The 17,920-nt window shown below is 39.0% G+C and overlaps 1 protein-coding gene across 2 annotated transcripts in view; it reads left to right on the plus strand.

The window, feature by feature from the left end:
- The window catches only part of sh3gl1b (SH3-domain GRB2-like 1b), a 34,154-nt gene extending 17,454 nt beyond the window's left edge, over positions 1-16,700 (plus strand). Inside the window, exons 4-10 of one of the 2 annotated variants that reach the window (XM_083555047.1) lie at positions 534-677; positions 2,376-2,509; positions 4,477-4,635; positions 5,496-5,599; positions 6,669-6,799; positions 7,510-7,554; positions 12,663-16,700. In XM_083555047.1, the coding sequence (XP_083411173.1) occupies positions 534-677; positions 2,376-2,509; positions 4,477-4,635; positions 5,496-5,599; positions 6,669-6,799; positions 7,510-7,554; positions 12,663-12,859 (914 nt within the window). In that variant the 3' untranslated portion in view covers positions 12,860-16,700. The remainder of the gene's footprint in view (positions 1-533; positions 678-2,375; positions 2,510-4,476; positions 4,636-5,495; positions 5,600-6,668; positions 6,800-7,509; positions 7,555-12,662) is intronic. The other variant, XM_083555048.1, reaches the window with a different exon arrangement.
- Positions 16,701-17,920: the final 1,220 nt, after the last annotated feature.

Genomic DNA, 17,920 nt, shown 5'->3' on the forward strand with positions numbered 1-17,920 from the left:
ATTTACATTTATTGTAAATATATTGGTCAAAAGGCACCCTATTGGTCGAAAGGCACCCTTATTCAGAGCGACTTGATGAAAACATTTATACAACTAAGCAGGTGAGGGTTGAGGGCCCAGCAGTGGCAGCTTGGTGGTGGTGCAGTTTAAACTCACAACCTTTCAACCAGAAGTCCAACATCTTAACTATAGGATCTTCTACTTCCCAGTCAGTACCTGATTTACTAAAGTTTGTATGGCTCAATGAGCAAGAATCTCCAAAAGCACACTCCAAAATATTTTAGAACAGCAAATGTGCCCTAAATGTGGAATGGGATGTTCAAAAAGGACAAACCAAACTTATGGTCATGTGTCCACAAAGTTTTGTTCATATCGTGTAGGTCTAGCATATCATTCATTAGCTTTAATGTGTGTGTGTGTGTGTGTGTGTGTGTGTGTGTGTGTGTGTGTGTGTGCGTGTGTGCGTGTGTGCGTGTGTGCGTGTGTGTGTGTGTGTGCGTGCGTGCGTGCGTGCGTGCGTGTGTGTGTGTCAGCGTCCCGGGCCAAGCTCTCCATGCTGAACACCATGTCCAAGATTCGAGGGCAGGTGAAAAGCCCTGGATACCCCCAGGCAGAGGGGCTGCTGGGAGAATGCATGGGCAAATATGGCCGTGACCTCGGCGAGGAAACCAACTTCGGTGAGTTCACACACACGTCACACATTTACACCTCACACACACGCTCCACACACACTTCACACACTCACTCCTCACATCACACACTCACAACACACTCTCACATTACTCACACAATCACACTGCTGTGCTAGAGAATGAATCCGTCACATTATTAAGACATTTGACTCCAAAAGTGTCCGTAACTAATTACAATATTTGACGATTTTTTGGGTCTTATGTCTGTCTTTTATCAAGTATCTTTTGTTCTTTTTCAGACACGCTTCTAAATAACGAGCAGACGTCAGTTTATTTTTTGCAGCACTTTTCATAACCACATTTCATCCTCACTGTCCAAATGAAATAAATGATTGCTTACAGTGTTACAACGTTTTCCACCGTTTCAGAATACCGTAGGTTTTAGAGTGTTTGGAATAACACACACCAGGGGATGCAGTTACAGGAAAGCAATCAGTCATTGATATATCAATTTCTAATATAAAACCACATCTTTATATGTTTTATTCCCCTTCCACCACAGTCATTTGCCAATAATTATAAAATGTTATTGATAAAAAAATAATGACGCATCGCACTTTTTATTATTACAGTTCGAACACAGTATTGCATCCATTATAGCAGAACATGTCTTCCCTCACCAAACTCTTTTCTTTGCTTCTGTTAATAAGACACAAAAAAAGCAGCTTGTCATCTTTTGTGAAACCACACAGAAGTGATTTTAATTAGTGTCTCAATGCACAAGACGAATTTGAAGAACTGGAAAAGAACAGCTTTGTTATTAGTAGAGACGCAGCACAGACACAAGTGATTATCACAAACACATACAGTTCAACTTTTTAATCTCTGTGTGTGATTTGGAGCAGTAGAGTTATAGCATTAATGAGCTCTTTTTGAAATAAGTAAGAAAAAAATAACCTTTTTAGTGGAATTAGTGGAATTTGCTCTGCAGACATCACTGGCAGGTCATGCTGGTAAGTGACCATGGTATGGTATAAGGTGATAATCCATAGCAGTTATAGAGTTATTTGGTTGATTTTTATGAAGGGTATTGCTTCTGGACCAGCCATGAGCAGAAATGACAGTTTTCTTTCTGACCAGAATTATAAATAAAACAATAATGAACTTTGAATCTAATAAAAAACCCATGGAGCTCTTTTTTTTTTTTTTTTTTTTACAGCCGATGTATGAAAAATTGTTTTCTTCAGTAATAATCATGACTAAATCTAATACAGTTTCCAGAAAATTAAATATAGGCCAAAGTGGGCAGTTAAATCGGAGAGGATTGTTGTATTCACTCACTTTGTTTCCATGGAGATGCTGACACTTGTGTCCTTATGTCTTCTTAGAAATGAATAATGATGTTTTGTGCAGAAGAAGCTTCGATGCTGATTTTCTTTCTGGACTGAATAAGTAAATTACTTTAATTATAAATAATCCTAAACGAGGTTATATTGTATTTAATTTAAACCCTTATTAAATTCTCGATTCTGATTGGTCGAGACATGTTAATAAAATTTTCCGTAACAGCAGCAAAGGCACAGATTTAGATTAATGCGCTCGTTGTAAAACATCTGGGTTTCCATAGCAACAGGTCGGTCCTTGTGAGTCATTTGAAAATTACTGTGGTATTAAAGCAAAAAAAACACTGGTTAATGTTGATACAGGACGGCGAATAATCAGCTTGGCTTTTTGTCACTGTAGGAGCGGCGCTAGTGGACGCTGGCGAGAGCATGAAGAGGCTCGCTGAGGTGAAGGACTCACTGGACATCGACGTCAAGCAGAACTTTATAGACCCTTTACAAAGTCTGTGTGACAAGGACCTGAGAGAGATACAGGTAATATTAGATTCCTAATCCTGGCTTTTCTTGTTTCACACTGCTCATACAGTATATGGACAAAAGATTCCACATTGAGTGTCTATGTGCTGTTATAGTGTGCTGACCAAATAAGAAAGTAAGTAATTGAGATCTATCAGTCTGGAAAAGGTTATAAAGCCATTTCTAAACCAACAGTAAATATGGTGGTGGTAGTGTGATGGTCTGGGGCTGTTTTGCCGCTTCATGACCTGACCAAAGAATTGCTGTGATAAATGGAACCAAGAATTCTGCTGTTTACCAAAAAATCCTGAAGGAGAATGTCCGGCCATCTGTTCGTGACCTCAAGCTGGAGCGAACTTGGGTTCTGCAGCAGGACAATGATCCAAAACACACCAGCAAGTCCACCTCTAAATGGCTGAAGAAAAACAAAATGAAGACTTTGGTGTGGCCTAGTCAAAGTCCTGACCTGAATTCTATTGAGATGCTGTGGCACGACCTTAAAAACGCGGTTCATGCTCTAAAACACTCCAATGAGGCTGATTTACAACAATTCTGCATAGATGGGTGGAGCAAAATTCTTCCACAGCGCCGTACCAGACTCACTGCAAGTTATCGCAAACGCTCGATTGCAGTTGTTGCTGCTAAGGGCGGCCCAACCAGTTATTAGGTTTAGGGGCAAACACTTTTTCACACAGGGCCATGTGGTTTTGGATTTTGTTTTCCCCTCAATAATAAAAACCTTCATTTAAAAAATGCATGTTGTGTTCACTTGTGTTATCTTTTACTAATATTTTAATTTGTTTGATGATCTAAAACATTAGTGTGACACATGCAAAAAAAAAAAAAAGAAATCAGAAGAAATTCACACCACTGTAATGTACTTTAACCAGGGTTAACAATTAACCTTTGAGTTTTACACATTAGTAAGGAAAATCGTCGCCTCGATTCTTGCTTTGATAATAATGATGGTTCGTGCGACATTCTTTCATAGGCTGTGCCATTAATTTTATTAATTTTCTTAATTTATGTCAAAATATTCATTAACACGTCAAGCTAGCTTTTTATAAAACACATATAAAAATGAATAGCTAAAAAGAAGCATTTGATTTTTTTTTTTCCTTCCTTATTTACATGTAAAAACTTGGTGAAAGCAATACAAAAAACGTTCCTCTGATTTTTAAATAATTATAAGAGCCAATCAGGTTTCAGAGTCTAAATTAACACCACAAATCACTGGTTCATAAGAAGTGGGCAGGAGTTATTATCACACTCATAGAAGCTGGATTTTTTTTTATTTCATCCATATTTCATTTTTATACAAGACTGCTTTCTTAGACCAAAAAGGAAGTGTTCACATTGTAACACACCATGTAACAACTGTAAAAGATACTTGTAGCCTTTTAAACACTTGGGTCCACAAGTATCTGGACATCACTGCAATGGATCTGAAATTAATTTATTTTGAAGTTGTCATACATCGTTTAGGAATTATTCATTCATTCATTCATTTTCTCCCGCTTATCCGTAATTCGGGTTGCGGGGGCAGCAGTCTAAGCAGGCCCCCGCCTTCGACTGCTGCCCAATCCTCACAGCACCGTCCCTTACGGTCCCTCCACAGGAAGACGGCCCCACGTCACTCCGACGTTACGGACCTTGATATTTCCCTTGTAAAGGACCCCCGGAGCATTGAGGGTTAAGGGCCTTGCTCAAGGGCCCAAGAGTGGCAGCTTGGCGATACCGGGGTGTTTAGGAATTAGACAAATAAAATTAAAAATAAATGTGCTTTGCTTTTTTTTCACAAGCCCAAAAGTAACTGGACGGACCAACAATTATTATTTATTATTATTATTATTACTATTATTTTTTTCATTTTTTATTTAACCTTTTTATTGAAAATGGTACCTTTGTAGTCAAAAAGCACTTGAAACAACCCTTGATAATAAGTGGGTGATAATTGTGGGTGTATGTGTGGTTTTGTCCTGCAGCATCACCTGAAAAAGCTGGAAGGACGTCGTCTGGATTACGACTACAAGAAAAAGCGCATGGGTAAAATCCCTGATGAGGAGGTGAAGCAGGCGCTGGAGAAATTTCACGAGTCCAAAGAGGTGGCGGAGATCAGCATGTACAACCTGCTGGAGACTGATGTAAGAGAAAAAACTTTCTGCAACACCTTTTTCTAATGCCTCCCTGGTTTTGATTGTAATCACTCCATCGCTTTAACATGCACTTAACATTCTACCTGAACTTAAATTAAGGAGTTTTGAAAAACTGAATTTTACTGACTGTTACAAAGCTCTGAACTGGAGCCTCCTTCCAAAAACTAAAGTCACTACACCAAAATAAACGTGTGATATTGAAAATAGTAGCAGCAGTAAATTTATCACCTTTCGACCGATTAAATTCCAGTGTTATAGTTCAGGGCTTTGTTTGCTCCACTGCTGCCTGCTCACAGTTTGACTCTGATCTTTGTGGACTTTGTTCTGAGATTTTTGTGTTAGGGTACTCCAGCATGCTGTGTGTCATTACAGCGGATTAGTGATAGCCCAAACTTTTCTAAAGTTCTAGAGCAGCAGATCTTTTGTCACAGACTGAAGGAAGATCATTGATTTGTTTTTCTTTCCTGGTTTTGTCCCTTGAGAGCTCAAAGTGCCCCCTACTGGATCATCAGAGCACTGCACTGACAGTTGTGATCATAAGGAAATGAATAACTGAAGAGGCATTAATACTGACAGATATCTGATTGAAGGCACTGAGTGTGTTTCCCCTCTGTTGTTGTAGTACAGGAAGTTACTTGGTAACTGTAAAGAAAGTGGTTGCTCTTTTAAAAGTGGAGAAGAAATGTTTGTGTGTGTGTGTATAGGTGTGTGTCTATTTGTTTGAGACTTATCTCGCAAAAAAGGGGTTCTAATACTTTGCGTGTGTGTTTGTGTGTGTGTGTGTGTGTGTGTGTGTGTGTGTGTGTGTGTGTGTGTGTGTGTGTGTTTGTGTGTGTTTCTCTCCACAGATAGAGCAGGTGAGCCAGCTTTCGTTCCTGGTGGAGGCACAGCTACAGTATCACAGACAGGCTGTACTGATTCTTGAGGAACTATCTGACAAACTGAAAGACAGGTGTGTGTGTGTGTGTGTGTGTGTGTGTGTGTGTGTGTGTGTGTGTGTGTGTGTGTGTGTGTGTGTTGTAGTTTATCAAGCACACAATAGAGTTCAATTAAATTACAAAATGTAACTGATTATTTTTATTATTACAGAAATAAAAAGGTATTTACAAAGTAATGGACAATTTTTTCAATATAGGATGGATAGATTGATGGATGGATAGGAGGATAGGGAGGTTGATTCATTGATTTATAGATTTTTTTCCATTCTCAGGTACATCATGGTCTGTACAAACATTCAAAACAAAAATTAACCCAATGCTTTGACACCCTGCATATACAGTATCCCACAAAAGTGAGTACACCTGTCACATTTCATCAATCATTGTCCATCTCAAAAGACAATACTATAGAAATAAGAATTGGATATATTTTAGAGTAGTCAGTGTGCAGCTTGTGTAGGAGTACATATTTACTATCCAGATTTACAGTACAGATTTTTAAACCTCCTGGGTATGGAATTCACCTGAGCTGCACAGGTTGTTGCTGGGATCCACTTTGACTTCTCCATAAATGACATCAAGGAACTGCTGGATGTTAGACACATGGAGCTTCTCCACCTTCCGCTTGAGGATGCCCCACAGGTGCTCAGAAGGTTAAAGGTCTGGAGACATACTTATTATGTTGAAAAACTGCTGTTCGGACCAGTTTCTAAAGGGGGGGTGGGGGGATCATGTTCAGCTATGATTTATAGCTGTTATCAATGAGGGTGTACTCACTGTGTGAGTGTGTTGCCAGCTGTTTTGACAATAATGGCTGTATGTTGAGTTTATTTCAGAGGACAGTAAATCTATACCACTATTCAAGCTGCACACTGACTACTCTAAAATATATCTAAGTAAAATTTTTTTTGTATTGTCCCTTGAGAAGATATAATAAAATGGTTGCTGAAATGTGAGGGGTGTATTTACTTTCGTGAGATACAGTAGAACAGATATAGACAGAGATGCATATAACAAGGCATAATGATATGTCAACATTTGATTTGTGTGTGTGTGTGTGTGTGTGTGTGTGCGCACACTTAGGATTCACGAAGCCCAGTCCCGTCCCCGCAAAGAGTACGTCCCCAAACCCAAACCTGTCTTCGAATTTGAAAACGAGCAGTCCAACGGAGGCTTCACACCCACTTCTGCTCCTCCACCCATCCGCACCACAAGTAAGTCATGTGACCCCTGTTCACCTACCCCAGCTGCTCCAGATACGACTGTGTGCATTTCTTCGGAAACATAGCATAGCTTGATGTATGCTTGATGTATGTACAAGTGAAGGACCAAGACAGAAGAAGTTTATATTGCGTTATCTTAACTAGCTATTTCCTAATGCAGGCAAGGCAAGTTTATTTTCTTAGAACTTTACAGAAATAAAAGTCAAACGCAAATACACGACTAGGAATATAAGATATATAATATAGATCTAATTTAAATTCAACTATAAATAAATGGAAAAAAAAATTTTTTAAGACGTTGTGTTACAGGAACTATAACTCTGACTGTTGTTGATTATTTTTGCAGCACAGCACGGTGCTTTTTATTTCTTACACACGACGCCAGTTCCGCGGTTTATAATCTTCCTTTTTGTTTGTTTGTTTTTTTCTCCTATACAAATTGATGATGAGAGAAACGGTGAAAGGGACAATGTACACTGTGTGTGTGTGTGTTGTTATGGGTTGGTGGCAGGGTGTGATACCGCCGCCTGGCCGTGTGTGTGTGTGTGTGTGTGTGTGTGTGTGTGAGTGAGTATATTTGTGTGTGTGTGTGAGAGAGTGAGTGAGTGATGGCCGGACGAGAAGGCAGCAGCTGTCCTCCTCTCATCACTCCATGACCTCGTTTTGCTTTGTTTGTGTTTTTCCTACTCTGACATCATCAGATCAGTTGATCAAGCGCAGCAGATCGGTGTGGAAACCCAGAACGAGTGAGTCTGAGGAGTGTGTATACGTGTGCATATGTCTGTGTGTGTGTGTGTGTGTGTGTGTGTGTTTAAGGGGGAAATGAATGAAGATCGATCAGGATCATTAGATGCTTAGAGCAGAGCGTCTTGAGTCTCCGAAAACTTTTTATGAGATATCAATTCTCACAGCAACAATTCAACGTTTTGACGATACCAATGACTACTTAGGTACAGATTAACCCACGATCATTAGGCCACACACCCTGCCGCTAAACACGCAAGATACCTGTGAGGATTTCCTTTACATTCATATTAGCAAGTGACCTGCTGAAATTATCTTTTGTAGGCTCCTTTAGTCTAAATCTCAGACATGGTCATTCTGTCATAGTTAGCTGTGCTAGGCTTTAGCTGCATGCTACTTTTAAGATTTGTTTTTCTATTTATCGTCGTTGAAACCGAAGTGGCATTTAACGTAAGCTTGTGAACGAGACAATGAGATAACAAGGTTACATGAATCGTTTCAGAAACAGAGATTAGAGGGAGGCTGCTGAGAAAACAGCGGTTCAGTGCAACTATAAATGGGTAAAAACTACGCCCCTCTTTATTAAACAGATTACAGATGAAGTGAAAGTTTTTTTTTTTTTTTATTTACGCCGTGAGAATCACTGTGGTTTAAGAGTGTGGCGTTCAACAGGAACTAATCGCAGGCAAGCAATAAAAGTTGCGAGCGCAAGTAAAAGTGTCATTTGGTTATTTCAGAAAGTTGTTCACTCTGACCGTAATATTGCGGTTTCATTTGTATAGAATTGACAGAATTTCGGCCATGATGCTGAATTCACGACTCCATGTCACACGTACGAACGTGGAAAATTAACACGTCTTGGTTGATTGGTTTATTTACAGTAACATACTCTTTAAACAATAGCATTCTGCACTGTGAAGCACAGCGGAGTTTCTTCTGCTCTGCAGCTTGTGGACTCGTTCCAAAGTCAAGTCATGGTGTTGATAAGAGCTATGCTGGATGTTAGAGTTCTTCAGTACAGCCAAGTGTTACTCTCGAACTCTACGCCCAAGATTTCGCACAGTTACACGGAAATATAGGACGAGAAGAGAAGAGTGGGGATGAGCAGAGACAGGGGATGTGTGTGTGTGTGTGTGTGTGTGTGTGTGTGTGTGTGTGTGTGTGTGTGTGTGTGTGTGTGTGTCTCGGCTTAACAGCTGAAGTCATGTGCCAATAATCATTTATACATTACAACACACCATAGTGTACACATAAATATCCGTCACATTTTCTATAATTCCGTTTTTATACTAGAAGCGGTGATCCCTTTAATAAATTCAGTAAATCTAACTGCAGCATTTATCATCATACCACAGTAAAATTTCAGTAGTGATTATATACGTTAGCCCATCACTGATAACATCCATCATATCATGTGTGCTATACAGGATGAAGGATGGCTGCGATGGAATTGGTCTCTTTTTCATGCACTGTTCCTGATCTTGCATTTAAAAATAAAAACAAAACAAAACTATTTGTTCCCTCCCATTCTGCCTTTCATTTCTTCCTTCTTTTCTTTCTTTTTTCCCCTTTCCTGGCATTCTTTTTTTATCTTCTTTTTTTATATTCTTTATGTCCTCTCTTCCTTTCTTCCCTAAATCTTGTTTCCTACCTCCTTCTTAGCTGTCTTTTCTCCAGTCCTGTCTGCCCTTTTGTCCTTTTTTACTTTTCTTTTTCATTTCCTTCTTTCTTTTGTTTCCTTCCTCCTTTTTATTTCCGTTTCCATTTTCCTCCTTCTTTGTTAACAGTTTATTTCCTCTCTCCTGCCGTGTCAATCTTTTAGCCCTTTATTACTTTCCGTGTTCCTCATGTCCTTCCTTTACTTTTTTCTTCCTATATTCTTTCTTCCTTTCTGTTTTCCTTACTCCCCTCTATCCTATTTCAGTTCTTCATTTCTTGTCTTATTCTTTCCCTCTGTTTTTATCTTTGTTCATCCTTCTTTTCTTTTATTTTCTGTTTTCTCCCAGCCTCCCAACCTGCTTTTCTTACAACGTGTTTCCTTTTTTCTTTTCTTTAGCTAATTAAATTGGTTTTGTTCTCAGACAGTTTAAATATATTTATTAATATTAATATTCACATTTATATTAAAATTAATCTGACTGTAGCAGAGCTTAGACAGGTGGTGCAGCGGATCACAAAACTCACGGTTTGGATCACAGTTTTTTGCGTCACGGATCGGATAGTTTTTCGGATCAGCAACAAACGGAAGGAGACAAATATAATTTGCTTTGCATTTATTACAAGAAAAGTCACAGCAAGGAAACGCTCCCATACATGCAAATATTAATTATGCAGGAGGCTTTTTATTGCTGATTAACACGTCCCATTCACATAAACACATGATGGATTTGTGTAGTTACGAAATTACTTAAAAAGCATTTTAAGCATCGTCTTTCTTCTGCGAACGCAAAAAAAAAGAAATTAAAGTTAAAATAAGTGCTGAATAATCTGTTTGGTAATACTGAATGTAATTAAACACAGAAATATCAATAATATTGGCACATGGCTCAGTGGCAGGGTCATAGTTTATGCTAACACCAAAACACTAACACAATGACTGCAGTGGGGTTGAGTCATAACACTAACACAGTGACTGCAGTGGGGTTGAGTCGTAACTAACACAGTGACTGCAGTGGGTTGAGTCATAACACTAACACAGTGACTGCAGTGGGGTTAAGTCATAACACTAACACAGTGACTGCAGTGGGGTTGAGTCGTACCAATAACCCCATGACTGCAGTAAGGTTGAGACTTAACAATATTACACTGACTGCAGTGGGATTCAGTTGTAACAGTAACATGGTGACTTTAGTGGGGTTAAATCATAACAGTAACAAAGTGACTGTAGTGCGTTCTAGTTTTAACATTAACACGGTGACTGTAGTGGTGTTTAGGTGTAACAGTAACACAGTGACTGCAGTGGGGGTTCAGTTGTAACAATAACAGTGACTGCAGTGGGGGTTCAGTTGTAACAATAACACAGTGACTGCATTGGGGGTTCAGTTGTAACAGGAACACAGTGACTGCATTGGGGGTTCAGTTGTAACAATACACAATGACTGCAGTGGGGTTCAGGTTTAACAGTAACACAGTGGCTGTATTGGGGTTCAGATGTAACAGTAACACAGTGGCTGTAGTGGGATTCAGTTGCAACAGTAAAACAATGACTGCAGTGGGGTTCAGTTGTAACAGTAACACGGTGACTGAAGTGGGGTTCAGTTGTAACAGTAACACGTTGACTGTAGTGGGGTTCAGTTGTAACAGTAACACAGTGACTGCAGTGGGGGTTCATTTGTAACAGGAACACAGTGACTGCAGTGGGGTTCAGTTGTAACAGTAACACAGTGACTGCAGTGGGGGTTCAGTTGTAACAATAACACAGTGACTGCAGTGGGAGTTCAGTTGTAACAATAACACAGTGACTGCAGTGGGGGTTCAGTTGTAACAGGAACACAGTGACTGCAGTGGGGGTTCAGTTGTAACAATAACACAATGACTGCAGTGGGGTTCAGGTTTAACAGTAACACAGTGACTGCAGTGGGGTTCAGGTTTAACAGTAACACAGTGACTGCAGTGGGGTTCAGGTTTAACAGTAACACAGTGACTGCAGTGGGGTTCAGTTGTAACAGTAACACAGTGACTGTAGTGGGATTCAGTTGTAACAGTAACACGTTGACTGTAGTGGGGTTTAGTTGTAACAGTAACACAGTGACTGCAGTGGGGGTTCATTTGTAACAGTAACACAGTGACTGCAGTGGGGGTTCAGTTGTAACAGGAACACAGTGACTGCAGTGGGGGTTCAGTTGTAACAATAACACAATGACTGCAGTGGGGGTTCAGTTGTAACAATAACAGTGACTGCAGTGGGGTTCAGTTGTAACAGTAACACAGTGACTGCAGTGGGGGTTCAGTTGTAACAGGAACACAGTGACTGCAGTGGGGGTTCAGTTGTAACAATAACACAATGACTGCAGTGGGGTTCAGGTTTAACAGCAACACAGTGACTGCAGTGGGGTTCAGGTTTAACAGGAACACAGTGCCTGCAGTGGGGTTCAGAGGTAACAGTGCCAGTGGCTGTAGTGGGGTTCAAAAGTAACAGTAACACAGTGGCTGTAGTTGGATTCATTTGCAACAGTAACACAATGACTGCAGTGCGGTTCAGTTGTAACAGTAACACGGTGACTGTAGTGGGGTTCAGTTGTAACAGTAACACAGTAACTGCAGTGGGGTTCAGTTGTAAAAGTAACTTGTTGATTGTACTGGGGTTCAGTTGTAACAGTAACAAGGTGACTTCAGTGGGGTTAAATCATTACAGTAAAATGGTAGTTGTAGAGGGGTTAGAACTTCACATTAGCACAGTGATTGTAGTGGGGTTCATTCACAACAGTAACAAGGAGACTCTAGTGGGGTTAAATCATAACATTAATTTATTTGCTGCAGATTCGTAACAGTAACACAGTGACTGCAGTGAGGTTGAGTCTGTATTCTTTTTACTAACACACTTCCCACTTGCCTGCTCTTGCTGCACAGCTGCTGTATAAGCACTTCCACTGATTTAAAACAGATGCAAATTACTTGGCAGTTTTAAGAGTTGTGCATCAGCCAAAATAAGGATCTGGCAAATCGAAACGGGATCATTGTCCCGTTATCATGTTTACTGTGTTTTATTTACCTTAAATGGGAAGAGAATTCAAGATGGTCAATGAATTAAAGCATGTTATTTAAACATACCATTTACTTGAATGTGGATTCGTTTTTGGGTCGAGGTCTTTCAGAAGGATGTCTACTGACCTTGGGTTTTGTACAGTGATATGAACAATAGAAGCTTTAGCTTCATGCATGCATGTTTGTGAAGGAATCGCATCTGTGTACTGTATGATTCAGACTGCAGCAGTGAATTGAGTTTGTCATGGATGATACCAAAATATTAACACCAAAACTCTTTTTTTCCAACACACACAAACAGAGCGTTCAAACTCAAACATCTGAGGAGGTTGAACGAGTTTGTTACTCCAGTGTTGACCTGAACAGACCTGTCATCTAATATTTTTCACTGTGTGTGTATGTGTAGCTCCAGGAGAGCCGCCGTGCTGTAAAGCCATGTACGACTTTGAGCCTGAGAACGAGGGAGAGCTGGGCTTCCGTGAGGGCGACATCATCACTCTGACCAGCCAGATCGATGAGAACTGGTTCGAAGGCACTCTACGCGGCCAATCAGGATTCTTCCCACGCAACTATGTCGAGGTGATCGTCCCGCTGTCTCGCTAATTTTCGGAACAGAAGATAAAAGAGTGAGAGAAAGAAAGACAGCGAAAGAGGGAAAGGACGGAACCATCCATGTCAGCACCCGAACTCTGGCACTTTCACCTCTTATGAAGAAAAAAACTTTTTCTTCTCACATTCCAGAAGAAGAAAGGAAGGACCGGACGGACGGACGGACGGACGGACAAACGGACGAATGACTTGACGATTGACCGATTTAAACCTCATAGAAGAAGTCAGACGGACTAACATGACGTTAACGCACTTTTATATACCGTATGTTAACTTTTACCGAAACTGGCACTTAAACACAACTCCGACTGATCGAACCATTTCAAAATTTAGTGGCTCACTTCAGCCTTATGTCAAAGTGCAGCACAGGAGGTGTGGCCACATTTATTTCTCATTGTGATCAGTTAGATATATGCCGCTTTTTTGGTTCTGAGGATGTCACTACTTCAGAAAAGTTTCAAACCAATTTTAAAGATTCTGTAAACAATAGCACTGAAACAAAAAAAAAATGCAAACAAACCTCTGACAAATCGACTGTATTGGGATTCTAAAAATGTCTTCCACGATGTTATATTTTCTCCACTCAGAGTTTATTAAAGCTTAAGGCTACACTTAGGAATCAAGAATTACCAAAAATTAATATTTTATAAATAAATTAAAAAAAAATCTTCCATTAGTGTATATTTAAGAGCAGGGATCCCAAATCCCGATACTGTAATCGAATCCGGGGGGGGGGGGAAATAATATTTTCCTACTGTACGTTCAAGATCCTCTGACTGACCCAGATGTTGCCTGACTGCCCCCTGCTGGTCAGGATGTGATTTGAAGGACCTTTCAGACGTTGACTTGGCACTGTGGGCTGCTAGTGTTTCAGCCGCTCATTGTGTAGCGTTCCTGAGCCACACACACACACATACACACATACAGTAGCTTCACAACTCACACTTCTAACACTCTCAAATACAAAATTACACACAGAAGTGTTTTTAAAGAAGCGTGTTACACACACAAGTAAGACAAGTAAGTGATGTGTCCCAAGCTTTGGATAACAGAAGAGATAAAAGTGAAGGTGACGGACAGGAGAAGTGCACACTTTAGTGGTTTTCTCATCCTATTTTCCAGACTATTAATGTGTTCGAATTCAGCAGTCAGGCTGCAAGATAACGACTTTATATGGAAAATTAACGTTTATTATTTATACAAGCATCTATTTTATTCACATATTTGATACTCTATGCAAAATTGGGGAGGTGGGGGGATTAGACAGAGCTCTGATATATGGAAAATTACAGGTTTTATTATTATTATTTTTTCACCTCAGTAAACATTCAAGCTTAACAGGTTTTTTGCTTCTGCACAAGAAAATAAACCAGTACGGAATTACAGAAACAGGACGATACTAGACCTGGCCAGTAGAGGGAGTGGAAGTCCTGTTTTACCAGCATCATCAATGTAAAGCAAATCATATGCAACAAGCAATCCGATACGTGTCCGATACAAAGGTCACAGTTATAGTCTGGAAAATACACCACTTCTTACACACCGATTCACTGTGTTAAGGTGCCAAACGGACTGCATGTGGCGTGATGAGCAAGGGAATTAAAAAAGCATGCCGTTTTACAGCCCGGGAATAACGAGAATTGTGTTTACGGAACCTTAACATTTCTGCAAACAACACTACACCGGCTCCTCGAAAAAAAATTTTTTTGGAGGAGAAAGATCTCCACACTACACCGATTTGAGAGTTAACATGAATGTGCGTGTGCAAGAAAATGGCCAAAACGCTCTGCGCTGTTGCTGCTGCTTTAACGCCTTTCTGCTTCTGAAAAATCTCTGTAGATGATACTGCTGGCAGTGTCTTGCTGTTTACCCCCCTGAACACACACACACACACACACACACACACACACACACACACACACAAGCCCTGAAGCAGAAACATCAAACGCCAATATTTATCACCGTAACAGCCTATTATCATTGTTATTTTGACCAACACAAGTATACAGCAAATGTTTTTGTAACTCATCAAAGAACGCATAAATTCCGAGTGGGCTTTGTGCGATATAACGATCATCTCTATGCTTAGATCGAATTTCCACATTTTAGTGTTTCGCATACCAGCAGCATAAATTTGGAAATTGTCAAGTGGAAGCAGCGGATAAGATGTTTGGCTTTTAATCTGAAGGTTGTGAGTTCCAAGATGTCACTGTTGGGCCCTTGAGTAAGACTTTTAAACCTCAATCCGTAAGTGAGATAACTAAGTTGTCTGCCTAAATGTAAATTTAACAAAGGAGTACTAAAAAAAACATTTCCCCTTTCTCTGGAATAAAATGCTGCAGGAGCTAATTTGCATATAATTCCCGGTACACGTTGTAAGACTTTTTGGCTTTTCTAGACGAAAGATGATCCTGAAACAATTGTGTGACATTTGTGTTGATTTCTATGGTCGTGGCTGCTAAATAGTCCTCTGATCAAAACTAGCCGGAAATTCTACGAGCTACATCGTAGGCAAACCTATAAAACCAATTTTTTTTAAAAATTCAATAAAAACTCCTGTCCTACCCAAGTTTCTTAGGTCCATGTAACACAGTGTGATCTTCATAATGATCATTTTTCGAGGTCATGAATGTGAAATTAATTTTAGCGTTGTGAGCTGTGCATTAGATTAGACCTAACTAACATTAGACATGCATACAATTAGTTACACAATAAGAAGAAAATTAACGGGGGTGTTTGACCTTAAAGCTCGACAAAGGCCTATAGTGAAATGTCAAATAGTTTTAATAACAAATATGATCATTTTTTATGATTTCAGAAAAAGATTTTTGTTTGCTTCATGCTTTCGCAAGATAGCTCTGAGACACTTACATTTTAGAGCAGGAGGAGAACATAAAAAAAAAATTGCTCAACATCAGAAACAAAAAACAAATAGTTTTCACCATCGCTACAGATGATGTCATTTTTACACCTGAAATAACAAAAATGCTCATATTTATTTTGCGACTTCTGGATTATCAAATCGAACAAAAAAAAAAAAACATTGTCACACAAGTCTACATGCTATTATCGACAGAAAATAATTAAATAGGGAGTCAAAATCACAACATGGATTAGATCTCTTTCCAGGATCAGGGGTTTTTCAGATGTAGGACCCTAACTTTTTTTTTTTTTTTGCGACGTGCTGCAGAAGCGTCCTGCATGATTGTCGTGTCTTTTGCTTGTCCTAGTCATGTGTTAACATTTTTAACTGTCCTGTTTACAGTGTGTGGGTTTGTGATAAATTTCTATTCAACATGATACAAAGTGGATCGTGTGCCTGACACAAGTGAAAAAGAAAGCTAGGACACCAAACGATTCCCACTTTCAGCACCGTGTTATTTTTTTTCTTCTTTCCTTTCCTTTGGTCTGTAATCAAATAAAAAAGGGCTTGGTGTGTTTCTGGCTTCGGCATGAGCTGTGTACAGACGTACAAGCATGAGTACAGATGTGCCTTCGCAGCAACACTACAGTTTAAAAATAAATAAAAGTTATTTTTCTGTCTAATCCAGTAGAGTACCAGAATAATTTTACCCACTTGAAGAATTTATTCTGGTAGTCTTCTTTAGTATTATTATTTTTCTATGTATCTTCGTTTTTTAATTATTTGCATGTGAGCTCTATATGGTAGCTTGCTAATGTATGTTTTAGTTTGTAAAAAAAAAAAAAAAACTGGTTTGTCTTGAAGGAAAAAAAATAACTGCAGTATCCTATTATTCCTTAAACACCCTGTAAACCTGAATATTTGTACTTGCTTCTCCCCCATCTTTTACATAAATAAATGCATAAAAAATTATTTGTCCTGAGATTATTTTATTTTATTTATTTGAGTTTTGTGAATATGTACCAAGTAATTAAAAGTATTAATAATGTTTAAATACGACATCAGTAAAATTGCTCCTTTTAATGTTTATACTCCAGTAAAAGTACAAACGTTGACCATTATATTATTTGACATGTAATAAGTCCCTGGTGAAAAGAACAGCTAATTTGGTCATTACATTTTCATTAATTATTAAAAAATAAATCTTCACTTCTAAATTTTGATAAGGCATGTTAAAGGATTTTTTATATATTTGACTAAACAAAGCAATTAATTTTTATTTAAACAATACAATATGGAGGAAAAAAATCATCTGATTTGTCTGGAATCAAACGAAGAAGCACACCATTTCATCAATATTTGGTTTTAGGTTTATTTCTCTATGAATCAGAATTAAAACCGAATCTGGGAAAATTCTATGGGAATAATGTATGCAGTTCAATGCTGCATTCTCCTGCACATCAGACCTTTTTAAGGATTGAGTTTTCTATAGTTATAGACTGTCAGGGTCGACTGTATTATAGTCAAGTGTCAAGTGACAGCAGGGTCAATTCCAACATTTATTCAAAGTAAAAAATTAAGTAAACGAAAAATAAACAAAAACAAATGGTTAGTAAAGCACTCCAAAGTCCACAAGGCAGAAAATAATCCAGAGTCGAAACAATTTAAGAGGAAAAAGCTAATATATATTTTTCCCCCAAAGAGAAACATTACACAAAGAGCCACAATGTAAAGCAATCAAAGAAACTGACACTAGGAATGTAGAGACAACGAGAAATGCAGTCACATCGGTGAAATGGGGACATCTAGTGGACATATATATGTATCACAGCCAAAGTCTTGACGGGATCCCAAAACCCTGCCTTAGACACACATGGCATATCTACAAGCGTCATCAAATAAATCACTATGATCTAATTACTATGCAAATGAGTGTGTTGTTTCTGACATAATCTATTTTTTAGTGTTGAGGATGAGAGTAAGCAGTCAGCAGCCGGGTAAGGTGCAAGGTGACGGTCAGTAAGGTAAGCTAATGAAGGTAATTAGCAAATAGTTTGCATAACACACACACACACACACACACACACACACACACACTAAATTACAGCACTTCCCTTACAGCAAATAAATGAATTTTAAATCATCCAAAAGTCTAAACACAGGACCATAAATCACCTAAAGCACTTAAACGG

Source organism: Silurus aristotelis (genome assembly GCF_946808225.1).
Source record: "Silurus aristotelis genome assembly, chromosome: 11".
Lineage (NCBI taxonomy): Eukaryota > Metazoa > Chordata > Actinopteri > Siluriformes > Siluridae > Silurus > Silurus aristotelis.